At 37.9% G+C, this 15,036-nt stretch overlaps 1 protein-coding gene and 1 pseudogene across 1 annotated transcript; both read right to left on the minus strand.

Annotated features, from left to right (window-relative positions):
- Positions 1-1,201: 1,201 nt before the first annotated feature.
- LOC102274576 (olfactory receptor 8K3-like) lies at positions 1,202-5,120 on the minus strand (annotated as a pseudogene).
- A 3,880-nt stretch (positions 5,121-9,000) lies between these two features.
- On the minus strand, positions 9,001-9,942 carry LOC102274864 (olfactory receptor 8K3). The gene has a single exon (XM_005897012.2). It carries the CDS (start codon positions 9,940-9,942, stop codon positions 9,001-9,003), a length of 942 nt encoding a protein of 313 aa, XP_005897074.2.
- Positions 9,943-15,036: the final 5,094 nt, after the last annotated feature.

Here is a 15,036-nt window from a genome sequence, read left to right on the forward strand (position 1 = left end):
CTTGGCTACTGTTAATAGTGCTTCTATTGTTAACAGTGCTTCTATTGTTAATAGCGCTTCTATTGTTAATAGCGCTTCTATGAACCTTGAGGTTCATGTATTTTTTTGAATTGCTCTTCTCCATATGTGTGCTCAGAAGTGGGATTGCTGGATCATATGGAAACTTTAGCTTGTACAGGAACCTCCATACTGTTTTCCATAGCGGTGATGGCAATTCAGTCTAAGTGTGCCCGACTCTTGCGACCCCATAGTGGCAGCACCAAATTATATTTCCACCAACAGTGGAGGGGGATTTCCTCTTCTTCATACCCTCTCTGGCATATACTATTTGTAGACTTTTAAAATAATAGTCATTCTGAACAGTGGGAAGTGATATCTTACTGTAGTTTTGATTTGCATTTCTCTAATAATTATCAAAGTTGTGCATCTTTTTATATGCTTATTGGCCATTTGTATGTCTTTTTGAAGAAATGTCTATTTAGATCTTCTGCTCATTTTTTGACTGGGAGCAGACTTCCCCTAAATATACACATATTCCATTCACTCAACTTCTCAAGTGTTTATTTAAGCATCATTCTTACACAAGGCTACCTGACAACTTTAATCAAAATTTAGGCTGCATCCTGGCTATGTCCTCTTTTTCATTTTAATATTGCTCAACAACATCAATCATACTATATAGCTTACTTTTCATTCTGCAAATTTTCTGTATTTTCTCTAAGCCTCATGAAGAATGAGTCTTGGTTGTTAAAAAGCCAATGCATGTTTAATTTCTTAAATGAATCATTTATGTAATATTTATCAGCCATTCTTTTTTGTAACTTTTACTCTGCTAGCACTACAGAAAAACTGTGAATGTACTATACATTATTTGGTTTATAAAAATTAGTGTTTTAAGGAAGAGACACATAATAGGCCACACATAAGAACACACAGGAATGGCAGATGAGGGCCTGAAACTAGGCATGGGTGAATATCTGAGCAGGGATTAGTCATCTGTTAATGATATATTTTGTTTCAGAGTAATGAATAGTTTTCTTTATTTCTATGATTCTCATACATCAATTCTTCTTCATCCAATAGAGGTAAATTTACAAAGCTTAAACAACACCAATAATGGTATACATTCACTAATACATTGCCCATTGTTAACATATCCTAGAGTAAATTTTAAATAGTATATTTGCACATATTTTCCAGTTTATAGACAGGGCATTTTTACCTCTTTGTTCCTCAAACTGTAGATCATTGGATTCAGCATGGATATTGCTGCTAACCACTTCAGTATTCTTGCCTTGAGAACCCCATGAACAGTATGAAAAGGCAAAATGATAGGATACTGAAAGAGAAACTCCCCAGGTCAGTAGGTGCCCAATATGCTACTGGAGATCGTGGAGATATAACTCCAGAAAGAATGAAGGGATGGAGCCAAAGCAAAAACAATACCCAGCTGTGGATGTGACTGGTGATAGAAGCAAGGTCCGATGCTGTAAAGAGCAATATTGCATAGGAACCTGGAATGTCAGGTCCATGAATCAAGGCAAATTGGAAGTGGTCAAATAAGAGATGGCAAGAGTGAATGTCGACATTTTAGGAATCAGTGAACTGAAATGGACTGGAATGGGTGAATTTAACTCAGATGACCATTATATCTACTACTGCAGGCAGGAATCCCTCAGAAGAAATGGAGTAGCCATCATGATCAACCAAAGTATCCGAAATGCAGTACTTGGATGCAATCTCAAAAATGACAGAATGATCTCTGTTCATTTCCAAGGCAAACCATTCATTATCACAGTAATCCAAGTCTATGCCCTAACCAGTAATGCTGAAGAAGCTGAAGTTGAACGGTTCTATGAAGACCAGAAGACCTTTTAGAACTAACACCCAAAAAAGATGTCCTTTTCATTATAGGGCACTGGAATGCAAAAGTAGGAAGTCAAGAAACACCTGGAGTAACAGGTAAATTTGGCCATGGAATACGGAATGAAGCAGGACAAAGACTAATAGAGTTTTGCCAAGAAAATGCACTGGTCATAGCAAACACCCTCTTCCAACAACACAAGAGAAGACTGTATGCATGGACATCACCAGATGGTCAACACCGAAATCACATTGTTTATATTCTTTGCAGCCAAAGATGGAGAAGCTCTATACAGTCAGCAAAAACAACCAGGAGCTGACTGTGGCTCAGACCATGAACACCTTATTGCCAAATTCAGACTTAAGTTGAAGAAAGTAGGGAAAAACCACTATACCATTCAGGTATGACCTAAATCAAATCCCTTAGAATTATACAGTGGAAGTGAAAAATAGATTTAAGGGCCTAGATCTGATAGACAGAGTGCCTGATGAACTATGGAATGAGGTTTGTGACACTGTAAAGGAAACAGGGATCAAGACCATCCCCATGGAAAAGAAATGCAAAAAATCAAAATGGCCATCTGGGGAGGCCTTACAAATAGCTGTGAAAAGAAGAGAAGCAAAAAGCAAAGGAGAAAAGGAAAGATATAAGCATGTGAATGCCGAGTTCCAAAGATTAGCAAGGAGAGATAAGAAAGCCTTCTTCAGTGATCAATGCAAAGAAATAGAGGAAAACAACAGAATAGGAAAGATTAGAGATCTCTTCAAGAAAATCGGAGATATCAAAGGAACATTTCATGCAAAGACAGACTCAATAAAAAACAGAAATGGTATGGACCTAACAGAAGCAGAAGATATTAAGAAGAGATGGCAAGAATACACAGAAGAACTGTAAAAAAAAAGATCTTCATGACCCAGATAATCACGATGGTGTGATCACTGACCTAGAGCCAGACATCCTGGAATGTGAAGTCAAGTGGGCCTTAGAAAGCATCACTATGAACAAAGCTAGTGGAGGTGATGGAATTCCAGTTGAGCTATTCCAAATGCTGAAAGATGATGCTGTGAAAGTGCTGTACTCAATATGCCAGCAAATTTGGAAAACTCAGCAGTAGCCACAGGACTGGAAAAGGTCAGTTTTCATTCCAATCCCAAAGAAAGGCAATGCCAAGGAATGCTCAAATTACTGCACAATTGCACTCATCTCACACGCTAGCAAAGTAATGCTCAAAATTCTCCAAGTCAGGCTTCAGCAATATGTGAACCGTGAAATTCCTGATATTCAAGTTGGTTTTAGAAAAGGCAGAGGAACCAGAGATCAAATTGCCAACATCCGCTGGATCATGGAAAAAACAAGAGAGTTCCAGAAAAACATCTATTTCTGCTTTATTGACTATGCCAAAGCCTTTGACTGTGTGGATCACAATAAACTGTAGAAAATTCTTCAAGAGATGGGAATACCAGGCCACATGATCTGCGTCTTGAGAAATTTGTATGCAGGTCAGGAAGCAACAGTTAGAACTGGACATGGAACAACAAACTGCTTCCAAATAGGAAAAGGAGTACATCAAGGCTGTATATTGTCACCCTGTTTATTTAACTTCTATGCAGAGTACATCATGAGAAACTCTGGACTGGAAGAAACACAAGCTGGAACCAAGATTGCTGGGAGAAATATCAAGAACCTCGGATATGCAGATGACACCACCCTTATGGCAGAAAGTGAAGAGGAACTCAAAAGCCTCTTGATGAGAGTGAAAGTGGAGAGTGAAAAAGTTGGATTAAAGCTCAACATTCAGAAAATGAAGATCATGGCATCCAGTCCTATCACTTCATGGGAAATAGATGGGGAAACAGTGGAAACAGTGTCAAACTTTATTTTTGGGGGCCCCAAAATCACTGCAGATGGTGACTGCAGCCATGAAATTAAAAGACGCTTACTCGTTGGAAGGAAAGTTATGACCAATCTAGATAGCATATTGAAAAGCAGAGACATTACTTTGCCAACAAAGGTTCAAGGCTATGGTTTTTCCAGTGGTCATGCATGGATGTGAGAGTTGGAGTGTGAAGAAGGCTTAGTGCGGAAGAAATGATGCTTTTGAACTGTGGTGTTGGAGAAGACTCTTGAGAGTCCCTTGGACTGCAAGGAGAGCCAACCAGTCCATTCTGAAGGACATCAGCCCTGGGATTTCTTTGGAAGGAATGATGCTAAAGCTGAAACTCCAGTACTTTGGGCACCTCATGGGAAGAGTTGACTCATTGGAAAAAGACTCTGATGCTGGGAGAGGATTGGGGGCAAGCCTCAGCGACCCCTTGGACTGCAGCCTACCAGGCTCTCCCATCCATAGGATTTTCCAGGCAAGAGTACTGGAGTGGGGGTGCCTTTGCCGTTTCTCAGCATGCGTATTAATAAAGTATAAAATAAAGATGTCATTTTATCAATATCAAAGGAATCACTTGATTTGGGCTGCATGTACATAAAGAAGAGAATACCATAGAATATGACTGTCACTGTCAAATGAGATCCAGAGGTGGAGAAGCCTTGTGTCTTCTTTCCGCAGAGTTCATCCTAAAGATGGTGACAAGGATCAAGATATAGGACACAAGAACTATCAGAAGAGATGAAACCAAATTAAAAATTGAAAAGATCAGAATTATCCATTTAATTTCACGTTTGTCTGAACAGAGCAAAGATATCAAGGGCAGATTATCACAGAAATGCTTAATGACATCATGACCACAAAAAGATGAAATAAAAATTTTTATGATGGTTAGCAGAGACAAAAAGAGGCTGTATAGATATAGGGAATGGCCACTAGTGTGTGACATAATCTTTGTGACATGATGCTTGTGTAGAGCAGAGGGTTAAAGATGGCCATGTAGCAGTCATAGGCCATAGCAGACAGAATGAAAATTTCACTGGTGATAAACCTACTGAAGAAAGAGAGTTGAGTAGCACACCAATGATAAGAGACTGTATGCTGATCTATGGCAAAATTTACTAGCATTTTGGGTCCTACAGCTGTTGAGTAACCAAGATCAGTAAAAGTCAGATGTATGAGGAAAAAGCACAGGGGTGTGTGTAGCCTGGAGTCTATCATGGTGAGAATGATCAAGCCCAGGTTATACCCCACTGAGACCATGTAAACAATGAGGAAGAGTCCAAACAAAGGCGCCTGTAGCTCAGGGAGATCGGTGATTCCAACGAGGATGAATTCATTCAGCATCATCAGATTGTGTTTGTCCAGCCAGGCCATTCGGGAAATATAAACTGAGAATAAATATAAAAATAATGATTAACCTTCATGAGCTATGATGAGATTATCATTGTAATAAGTGGTTACAATCTTAAATCTTATGTTTATGGTTTGTTAATTTAATTGGCAGCTCAGTTTTCTCTCTCCCAAGTCACTTTAGCTCCTGACAGGTGTCTTAGACATGACACATAAACAGTACAAAAAAACAAAAATAAATAATTGACTTTATATAAATGAAAATTAAAACAAAGTTTTGTCTGTCAAAGGACATTCTCAAAGTATTAAAAAACATGACCCTCACAATGGAAAAAGTTGGGAATCATATGTCTGATGTGTCTAATACATTGAATATACAAAACACTTTTATAATTCAACAATAGAAAAAACACCCAAATTAAAAGCAGACAAAGGATGTGAACAGAAATGTCTCACAGAAGATAAACAAATGGCCAATAATCACCTGAAAAGATGTACAAAACACCATGGACAAGGGTGAACCTCGGACCTTCACTGTGCACACTAAGGACGGAGGTTAGAGAAGCTAAATCATTTCTAATCCTTCTCCCCCACCGCCTCCGCTGGTGCCAGCAACTATACCTTTCAACAATAAATGCATGACAGTAAATGTAATCTACAAAGAGAGATCAAAAATATATGTTTAAATGCTTATAGTTAAACATCAAAGTAATTTTTTGAGAAAGAATAAAGTGAGTTTTGGAAAGAGCTACTAAATAAATAAAGAATGGAAAATAACCTTAATTTTAAACAAAATATACATTCCCATTTCATAATTTTGAAAGGACTGTCCTGTGCGTAAATCTGTATCTGTACAGATTTTCTTTTTCATTCCAGTCTCCATTAGATGTGCAGTTAGTCATTTAAGGGATGATTTGACAGTCTCAAAGATTTGTAGGTGGGAGGGAGTGAGAGTCATTATAGGGTGATGAAGTCACAATGTAGTGAAATGGATGCTTTAATATTTTATTTTGACCTCACCTCTAGCAAAAAATAAAAAATGATGACTTTCAAATGGCATTGATCCTTGCAATATATGGATAAATCTGGGAAACTCGTATATTAGAAGCAAATAAATTATAAGGACTATAAACACATTGATATAATGCCTTTAATTCAGACATATTTGGAAAACACTGTGAGAATCTGTCATTATTTGGTGTTAAAATTTTGAAATAAATTCCATTTATATCAACTCTATATCATATTTATATACCATTTTATATCATATGATATCAAATATTATATTTCATATCTTCATTAAGAGTCCAAGTATAATCATGAAAATCTTAAAAGGTGGAGTTTCTTAATAATATTAACTCCCTTTCCAAGGGTTATATTTTTTTCACTATTCAAAGAGGAAAAGCCTATAGTATCAAACTAAATGTGTAGCATTCATCAAAAAACATAATAAAGATGTTTTTGTTGTTCAGTCACCCATTGTGACTGACTCTTTGCAACCCCATGGACTGCAGCACGCCAGGCCTCCTTGTCCTTCACCATCTACCAAAGTTTACTCAAGGTTATGTCCATTGCATCAGTGATGCCATCCAGCTATCTCTCATCTTCCAATGCCCTCTTCTTCTGCCCTCAGTCTTTTCCAGCATCAGGGACTTTTCCACTGAGTCATCTATATGCATCAGATGACTGAAATACTGGAGCTTCAGCTTCAGCATCAGTCCTTACAATGAGTATTCAGTTGATTTGCCTTAAGATTGAGTGGCTTGATCTCCTTTCCGTCCAAGGGACTCTCAGGAGTCTTCTCCAGCACCACAGTTCTAAGGCCTCAATTCTTTGGTGTTTTTTCTTCTTTTATGATTCAACTCTTACAACCATACATGAACACTGGGAAGACCATAGCCTTAACTATACGGACCTTTGTTGGCAGAGTTATGTCTCTGCTTTTCAACACACTATCTCAGTTTATCATAGCTTTCCTGCCAAGAAGCAATCATCTTCTGATTTCATGGCTGCAGTCACCATCCACAGTTATCTTAGAGCCCAAGAAGAGGAAATCTTTCACTACATCCACCTTTTCCCCTTCTATTTGCCATGTACAATATTATAGAACTCCGCCCATAGTTCTTCAGGCACATTGTTTACTAGATCTAATGCCTTGAATCTATTAGTTATCTCCCCTGCATATTTACAGAGGATTTGATTTAAGTCATACCTTAAAAATGAACATTCAGAAAACTAAGATCATGGCATCTGGTCCCATCATTTCATGGCAAATAGATAGGGAAACAATGGAAACAGTGAGAGACTTAATTTTTGGGGGGCTTCAAAATCACTGCAGATGGTGACTATGGCCATGAAATTAAAAGACACTTGCTCCTTGGAAGAAAAGTTATGACCAACCTAGACAGCATGTTAAAAAGCAGAGACATCACTTTGCCAACAAAGGTCCATCTAGTCAAAGCTATGGCTTTTCCAGTAGTCATGTATGGATATGAGAGTTGGACTATAAAGAAAGCTGAGCATGGAAGAATTGATGCTTTTGAACTGTGGTGTTGGAGAAGACACTTGAGAGTCTCTTGGATTGCAAGGAGAACCAACCAGTCCATCCTAAAAGAAATCAGTCCTGAATATTCATTGAAAGGACTGAGGCTGAAGCTGAAACTCTAATACTTTGGCCACCTGATGCAAAGAACTGACTGGAGAAGACCCTGATTCTGGCAAAGACTGAAGGAAGGAGGAGAAGGGGATGACAGAAGATGAGATGGATGGCATCACGGACTTGATGAACATGAGCTTGAGCAAGCTCCGGGAGTTGGTAATGGACAAGGAGCCCTGGCGTTCTGCAATGCATGGGGTTGCAGAGAGTCAGACATGACTTAGGGACTGAATTGAACTGATACCTGGCTGGCCTAGTGGTTTTCCCCACTTTCTTTAGTTTAAGCCTGGATTTTGCTATGAGAGCTGATGATCTGAGTCACAGTCAGTTCCAGGTCTTGTTTTTGCTAACTGTAAACAGCTTCTCCATCTTTGGCTCCAAAGAATGTAATTGATTCTAACACCAAAAAAAAAAAAAAAAAAAGATGTTCTATTCATCACTGGGGAAAATGCAAAAACAGTAAGTCAAAAGAACCTGGAGTAAAAGGCAAATTTGGCTTCAAAGAATAAAATGAAGCAGGCTACTCTACAAAAATAGTCTACAAAATAACTAATAACTATTTTTGTATGCTGACATTATAGCCATCAACCTGGTAAAATTCACTTCTCATTTCTAATATTTTAGCTTGAAATTTATTTTTTGAATTTTTATTTAACACATATCCATTTGAGAATAACTGCCATTTTATTTCTATTTCTCCAAGCTTAAAAATATTTGTTTCATAATTTGACAGAAATTTGAGATGGCAGCAACCATAAAGGGGATATGGCTAATGTTTCATTAAGGCAAATATTTTTGATGTATTGCTCATTGCTGTACTCGCCAGCAAAAGAACATTAACTGCCATCTTCTACTTAGCCAGTATGATGGTCACTAGTATTTAAATGTTATGTAATACACACACACACACACACAGAAAAGCATTTTATTAAAAGACACAAGAATGTCTTTAAAAAATATTTAATGATGGATGTAGTAAAAAAAAAAAAAAAAGGCTTCCCTTCAATTAAAACATAAACACTTGGCAAAGTGAGAACAGTGATCTGGACTTGAGTCTCTTGCACTGAAACCTGAGGTTAAACCAAAGTTGACACAGAATGATCACAACTTGAACATCTACAGTTGACACAAGAAAAACCATTTCTAGTTTGCGTGATTTTCACATATTACTGCTTTTGAGTAATTTGTCACAGAAAATAAACAGTTGTCCATAATCTAATTTATCATGCATGCCTTCTATGTTTACTTTTATATAGGAATTTTGCAGAGATTTTTCCACATTCTATGCAGAGCACCTTTTACTTCTTTGTTCCTCAAGCTGTAGATCATAGGGTTCAGCATGGGTATGACCAAAGTGAAAAATACAGAGGCCATTTTGTCAGTATCAAAAGAGTGGCTGGACTTGGGCTGCATATACGTAAAGGCTAGAGTGGCATATAGTACAGCCACCACTGTCAGATGAGACCCACAGGTGGAGAAAGCCTTCTGCCTGCCCTGTGCAGTGTTCATTTTTAGGATGGCCTTAAGGATCAGTATGTAAGATACAAGCACTATCAGAAAAGATGAAACCAAATTAAACACGGAACAGATCAGTATGAACAGCTCGATTTCCCATGTGCTTGAGCACAGCAAAGTTAGCAAGGGGAGACTGTCACAGTAGAAATGACTGATGATGTTATAGCCACAGAAGGATGAAATAAATATCTGGATGGTAGTTACTAGAGAAACGGAGGCACTGTAAACATAGGGGACTGCGACCAGCAGCCAGCATACTTTTGGTGACATAACTACTGTGTAGAGTAGAGGGTTGCAGATGGCCACGTAATGGTCATAGGCCATTGCCGACAGGATGAAAAGTTCACTGATGATGAACAAGATGAAGAAAGTCAGCTGCATAGCACACCAATGATAGGAGATTGTGTTTTGATCAGTTACAAAAGCTACCAGCATTTTGGGTCCCACAGATGAGGAATAGCCAAGATCAATGAAAGCCAGGTTTCTGAGAAAGAAGTACATGGGTGTCTGTAGCTTGGAGTCCACCTTGGTGAGAACAACCATGCCCAAGTTTCCCACTGCCGACACTGCATAGATGGTGAGGAACAGCACAAAGAAGGGAGCCTGCAGCTCAGGCCGGTCTGTGATTCTCATGAGGATGAATTCACCAGGCACTGTTTGATTTTGTTTGTCCATCCAGGCCATCAAGGGAAATAACTGTGGGAAGAGCCGTAAGAATAGATGTTGGGGTTCAGAAGATACCATCTGATAAAAGTTTAGTATGCAGAGCCATTATGTGTAAGATGAATCTAATTATTTTAAATGGAATGATTTAAAACAAGACTCACCTCCATCATTGAACCTGGAACCAAATTTAGAAACCATTATAAGGTAAGATGGACTTCACTGGTGGATCAGTGGTACAGAATCTGCCTGCAATGCAGGAGAGGTGGTTTGATCCTGGAAGATCCCCTGGAGAAGAAAATGGCAACCCACTCCACTCTCCTTGCCTGGGAAATCCCATGGACAGAGGAGCCTGGCAGACTACAGTCTATGTAGTTGCAAAGAGTCAAACACAACTAAACCAGCACCACCACCATCATAACCTAACATATATAATAGCCATTTTACTTTTTGTGTCATGTACTGATTCTCATTACAAAATATACACGGTCCCTTTATGGCTCTGTTAACAAACTATCATTATAAACATTTGGCCAGAGTGGGAAACCTGATTTTTTTAAATGTAAATTTATTTAACCTGATTTTTTTTTTCAAAAATATTTTTCAGTTGAAATACATATAATTGTTAAAAAAAAAAAAAAAAAGTATCAAATTTTAGAAACAATCATAATACAAAGTAACAGTACTTACTTTCTTTCCCTTGGAACTTCAGTCCCAGTATCTGAAGAAAACTATTACTAACTTTACTTTCTTTCCCTTGGAACTTCAGTCCCAGTATCTGAAGAAAACTATTACTAACTCATTTAATAGACTTTTATTTACTTCTCTTTAGTGTAACTCCACATATTCAAACATTATTTTCATTCCAATATCCTTTTTGTAAAAAATTGTACTAAATTGATTATCTCCATAGAAAATGGTGAAATTGAATCTTTAGCTCATCCATATAAAAATCAGTCACAGACTGCTCAAGAACTTGGTATTAAAAGAAAAATTTTAATCTCATGGTTCTGAAACTGAAGCTCCAATATTTTGGCCACCTGATGCAAAGAGCCAACTCATTGGGAAAGATCCTGATGCTGGGAAGGATTAAATGCCAAAAGAGAAGGGGGAGCAAAAGATAAGGTGGTTAGATGGCATCACCTACTCAATGTAGGTGAATCTGAGCAAACTATGGGAGACAGTGAAGGACAGAGGAGCCCTGCTACAGTCCTTGGGGTTGCAAAGACTAGAACGTGACTTAGGGACTGAGCAACAGCAAGTTAAAAGCTAGAACTTCTGGATGTCACTAAGCAAATAGAAATTTCAAGAAAATCAGAATATAAATTTGCTTAATTTGGAAGATTAAATCTGCCTCATACAATTCATTCTTTCTAAAAATCTATTCACAATATTAACAAATTATTTACAAAAAAGGTAAAAAACAAACATTCATTAACAGCAGCCAAACAAGACAGAGGGAAAAATCTAGGGCCTTTAGCTACAAGAGTTATACTCAAAGAAAAGAATTTTTCACAGAAGCTTGTGTATTGTGGCAAACCTTTTCATCCAAATTATCTTGTACTTTAAAAATCTTTGGAGTTCTGAAACTCAACTGAGTTGATTTTTTTTTAAATTACCTTTATTAAAGCAGTTTGAGATAAAGTCCTATGGTATTGAAACAAGACAAGCTTTCCATTCATGGGCATATTTATGACTTGGAGGAGTTTGGCTTCCTAATTGTGAAACTGACACTCAACCTTATGTGTCTGGGTCTTCATGGGATTGATTAAAGAGCAGGATGGTTTATTTGTGATTAGAGGGCCCCTCATGTATAATCAGAGGAATATTCACTTCTCTATGTAACAACAAGCTCTCATCTTATTATTATCATTATATACTTTCATCTGATTCTCCCCACATCACCCCTACCCAAGTATCAAACCACCAGCTGTAAAAAAAAAAAAAAAAGAAACAGGAAAATGGAGCAATAAGACTGACTCTTCTCTGATAGAAGCACAAACTTCAGAGTTTCACCAGGACTTGGCAATTGAATGTACATAAAACCCATTAATTATTATCTTATGCAAACTCAAACACCCAGTCTTAGCTATGTATTCTAAAACTTTGCAAACAGTTTCAACTGAGATACATGGGTTGGTCAGATTGAGAATATTCTCTTTCAAAGGGCAGACAAAAAAACTAAGGAGGATAAAAAAAGAAGAATCTTGAATGGGTCTTAAAGTAGGTCAGGGTCAGCAGTCTTTAGGTGAGTTAACATAGGCAGAAATATTTACACACATTAATTTAAAAGTATAAAAGAACAACAATACTTTCTCATTCAATACAGCTAATAAGGCCAAAAGTCCTTATCTTCCCTTTCCTTATTTTGTAAAATACACATATTTTCTCAATCAGGGAGCACTAACTCTGCAGTTATGTTGCATTAGTAAAGGGCATAAAATCAGTCTAAATCTTTTCCAATTACATTTTGGAATTTGACAAATAGTGCACTTGGCAAAATCCTCCTTAGCAAACACCAAAATTTTCTAACTTAAGATGCCCAATATTATCCTCACCAAATGTGGGATTCAGTGCCTATCACTAAACCACTATTATGTGGCTTTTTATAATCCATGAAGATTATTTAAAACTGAACCACTTTGTTATAATGATATCCCATGATGCTAGATTCTCAAACATGCAGAAATTCTTTGAGCTGAGTAACACAGTTTTTTTTTTACTTGTGCTATATACCTGGGAGCTGTGGAGAGGTGTAGGGAGGCCTTCTGCCCTCTTCTTCTCATCCTTCAAAAAATAATTCCTCCTATTCAATTCCATTGTGTGCAGTTTGTAACACAAAACACAAGAGATCAAGACTCCAGTGAAATCCCAGGGCTGCTCTGGGCTGGCATTTAGATTAATGAGTGAGTTAAAAGGCAATTCAACCTGAGGCTAACACAAAACACAAGAGATCAAGAAGAAAGTGTTTAAGGTTGAAAGGCAATACCCTAGGCTAGATTATGAAGTGTTTAAGGTGTGGCAAATTCACAAATACTAAAACTATAATGCATGTACTAGATTAAGAAATCTTCCAAGGATTGATATTTCTTGACTCTTATTGGTATTGATTTTAGACTCAGTTTTGCTCCACTATATGTATAATGCTTCCAAGCCTTCAGCCTCATCATCTATATAAAATTAAATTTGATACAAAAGTGATAGGGTCAAAGACATCCAATCATTTTGGTGTGGAGGACATTGTACCCAGAATCAAAAAGTCTATTTTGGAAACCAGAGAAGAGCAAAAGTCTCCTTCCTGTTGCATGGGTTTGAAAGGGCCAGGTCAGTGTAGCCCACACACTCATGTTAACAGAATTTACTGACATCTGTGTGAGGAGAGAATACCTGCAAACAGGAAAGAATAAATTAACAGCTTCATCTCTGTATAGGAGCTGGTTTTTCCTGAATGCCTCTAGAGACAAAGAGCAGAAGAGGTTGGCCTTTTTGGGATTCCCAAGGTCCTTCTGCCTATGGGTGTGTTGGGGGCCAGTGAAGGAACTGTGACATTGAAGGCAAATTCTAAAGATGTCGATGTGATTCCTCAGCATAATATTAATGAAGAATGACCCAGAGAAGGAGTAAAAGAGGAACCAATGGCAGCTTCTCAGAAAATGTTTTTAAAAGTTTATTCTGTATTATTTTGCCTTTTCCATCAACTTACTATTGCAAATATCACTGTAGCAGACACAGCTGTCTTCCATGCTTTGTGTTTGAGGTCACCTCTGAATTGACCTGGGCTTCTCTGTTGACTCAGACCGTAAAGAATCTGCCTGCAATGTGGGAGACCCTGGGTCAATTCCTGGATGGGGAGATGCCCTGGAGAAGGGAATGGCAGTGCACTCCAGTATTCATACCTGGAGAATTCCATGGAGAGAGGAGCCTGGTGAGTTATAATCCATGGGGTCGCAAAGAGTCAGACATGATTGCTTGACTGACACTGTCTTTTTCTTTCTGACTTGACCTACAAGCCAAGATAGAGTGTTTTCTGACATGCTGGTTGCTTTCCATCTCTAGTGTTTGACTTCATTTCCTGAGGGCAAAGGATTTTGCTTGGACCCCACACACAGCAGTTTGTAAGGGCCTGAGATCTACTGTGTTAAGAGAAATATTAAACTAATAAGTGACAGGACTCAATGGATAAAAACTCAAGCTTTTCTAGCCCTCTTTAATGCAGGAAGCTAAACTATCTTAAGTAATTGAAATTTAGTTGCATGCAGCAGTAATTTTTCTTTATTGCATACTTTGTTAGCTGTCTCCCTAATCAGGGGAGTCTCACATTCCTTATCTGTCAAAGAACTTTTAATTTTAAGGAATCCTATATGTTGTTTTCTGTTTCTCAAGGGCCTTCTGTTCCTTATCAGTTCCTGGAAAACAGGAATGAGCAGAGCTGCACACATCTCTCAGGACTGAGGTCATGAGATGGAATGCATACATGGATTCCTTTCAGTAACATTTTACTTTTCTGTAAAACTACTTAGTCATGTTCCTATTTCCAATACATGGGTTGTCTTCTGGCCTGTGATGATTGTTATTCCCCTAGTTACTGTGGTTATGCATTTGGTTTCGGTGTTTTTGCTCAACTTTATTTTTCTGCCTAAAGCTTCCTTGTATAGCAGTATATAAACTCACGCCACCATGATTAAAGCACCCTTGTTCCACTAGAGACTTGGGTCCCCACGTCCTTCTTTTCTTCGCCTTCTTTTCTTCGACTCCTGTCCCCAGGTTCCGGTCTGTCAAGAAGACCATAACACTTATCCCTCATTTTTGCTTCCTAAAATCTTCTACCAAGTAAACATTAAAAGTCCAGCTCCTTACCTCAGAGCCTTCTTTTAAAATTTACACTCTGACCAACACCATCTCTTATGTGATATTAACAGAAAGAGACAACAAATATATATATAGCACAAATAAAACTCTATGGAGCCATGATAATGATAATAATATCGTGTTATTGTATAACTGAAAGTTCTGTCAGAAACTGTTACCACCTGAGGCATAGACGGTCCTTTAGTATCAAAAACTCTGGCCTGCAATCAGTATCTTTGCATTAACAGCATTTTACGT

Source organism: Bos mutus, unplaced genomic scaffold (genome assembly GCF_027580195.1).
Source record: "Bos mutus isolate GX-2022 unplaced genomic scaffold, NWIPB_WYAK_1.1 CTG305, whole genome shotgun sequence".
Classification (NCBI taxonomy): Eukaryota; Metazoa; Chordata; class Mammalia; order Artiodactyla; family Bovidae; genus Bos; species Bos mutus.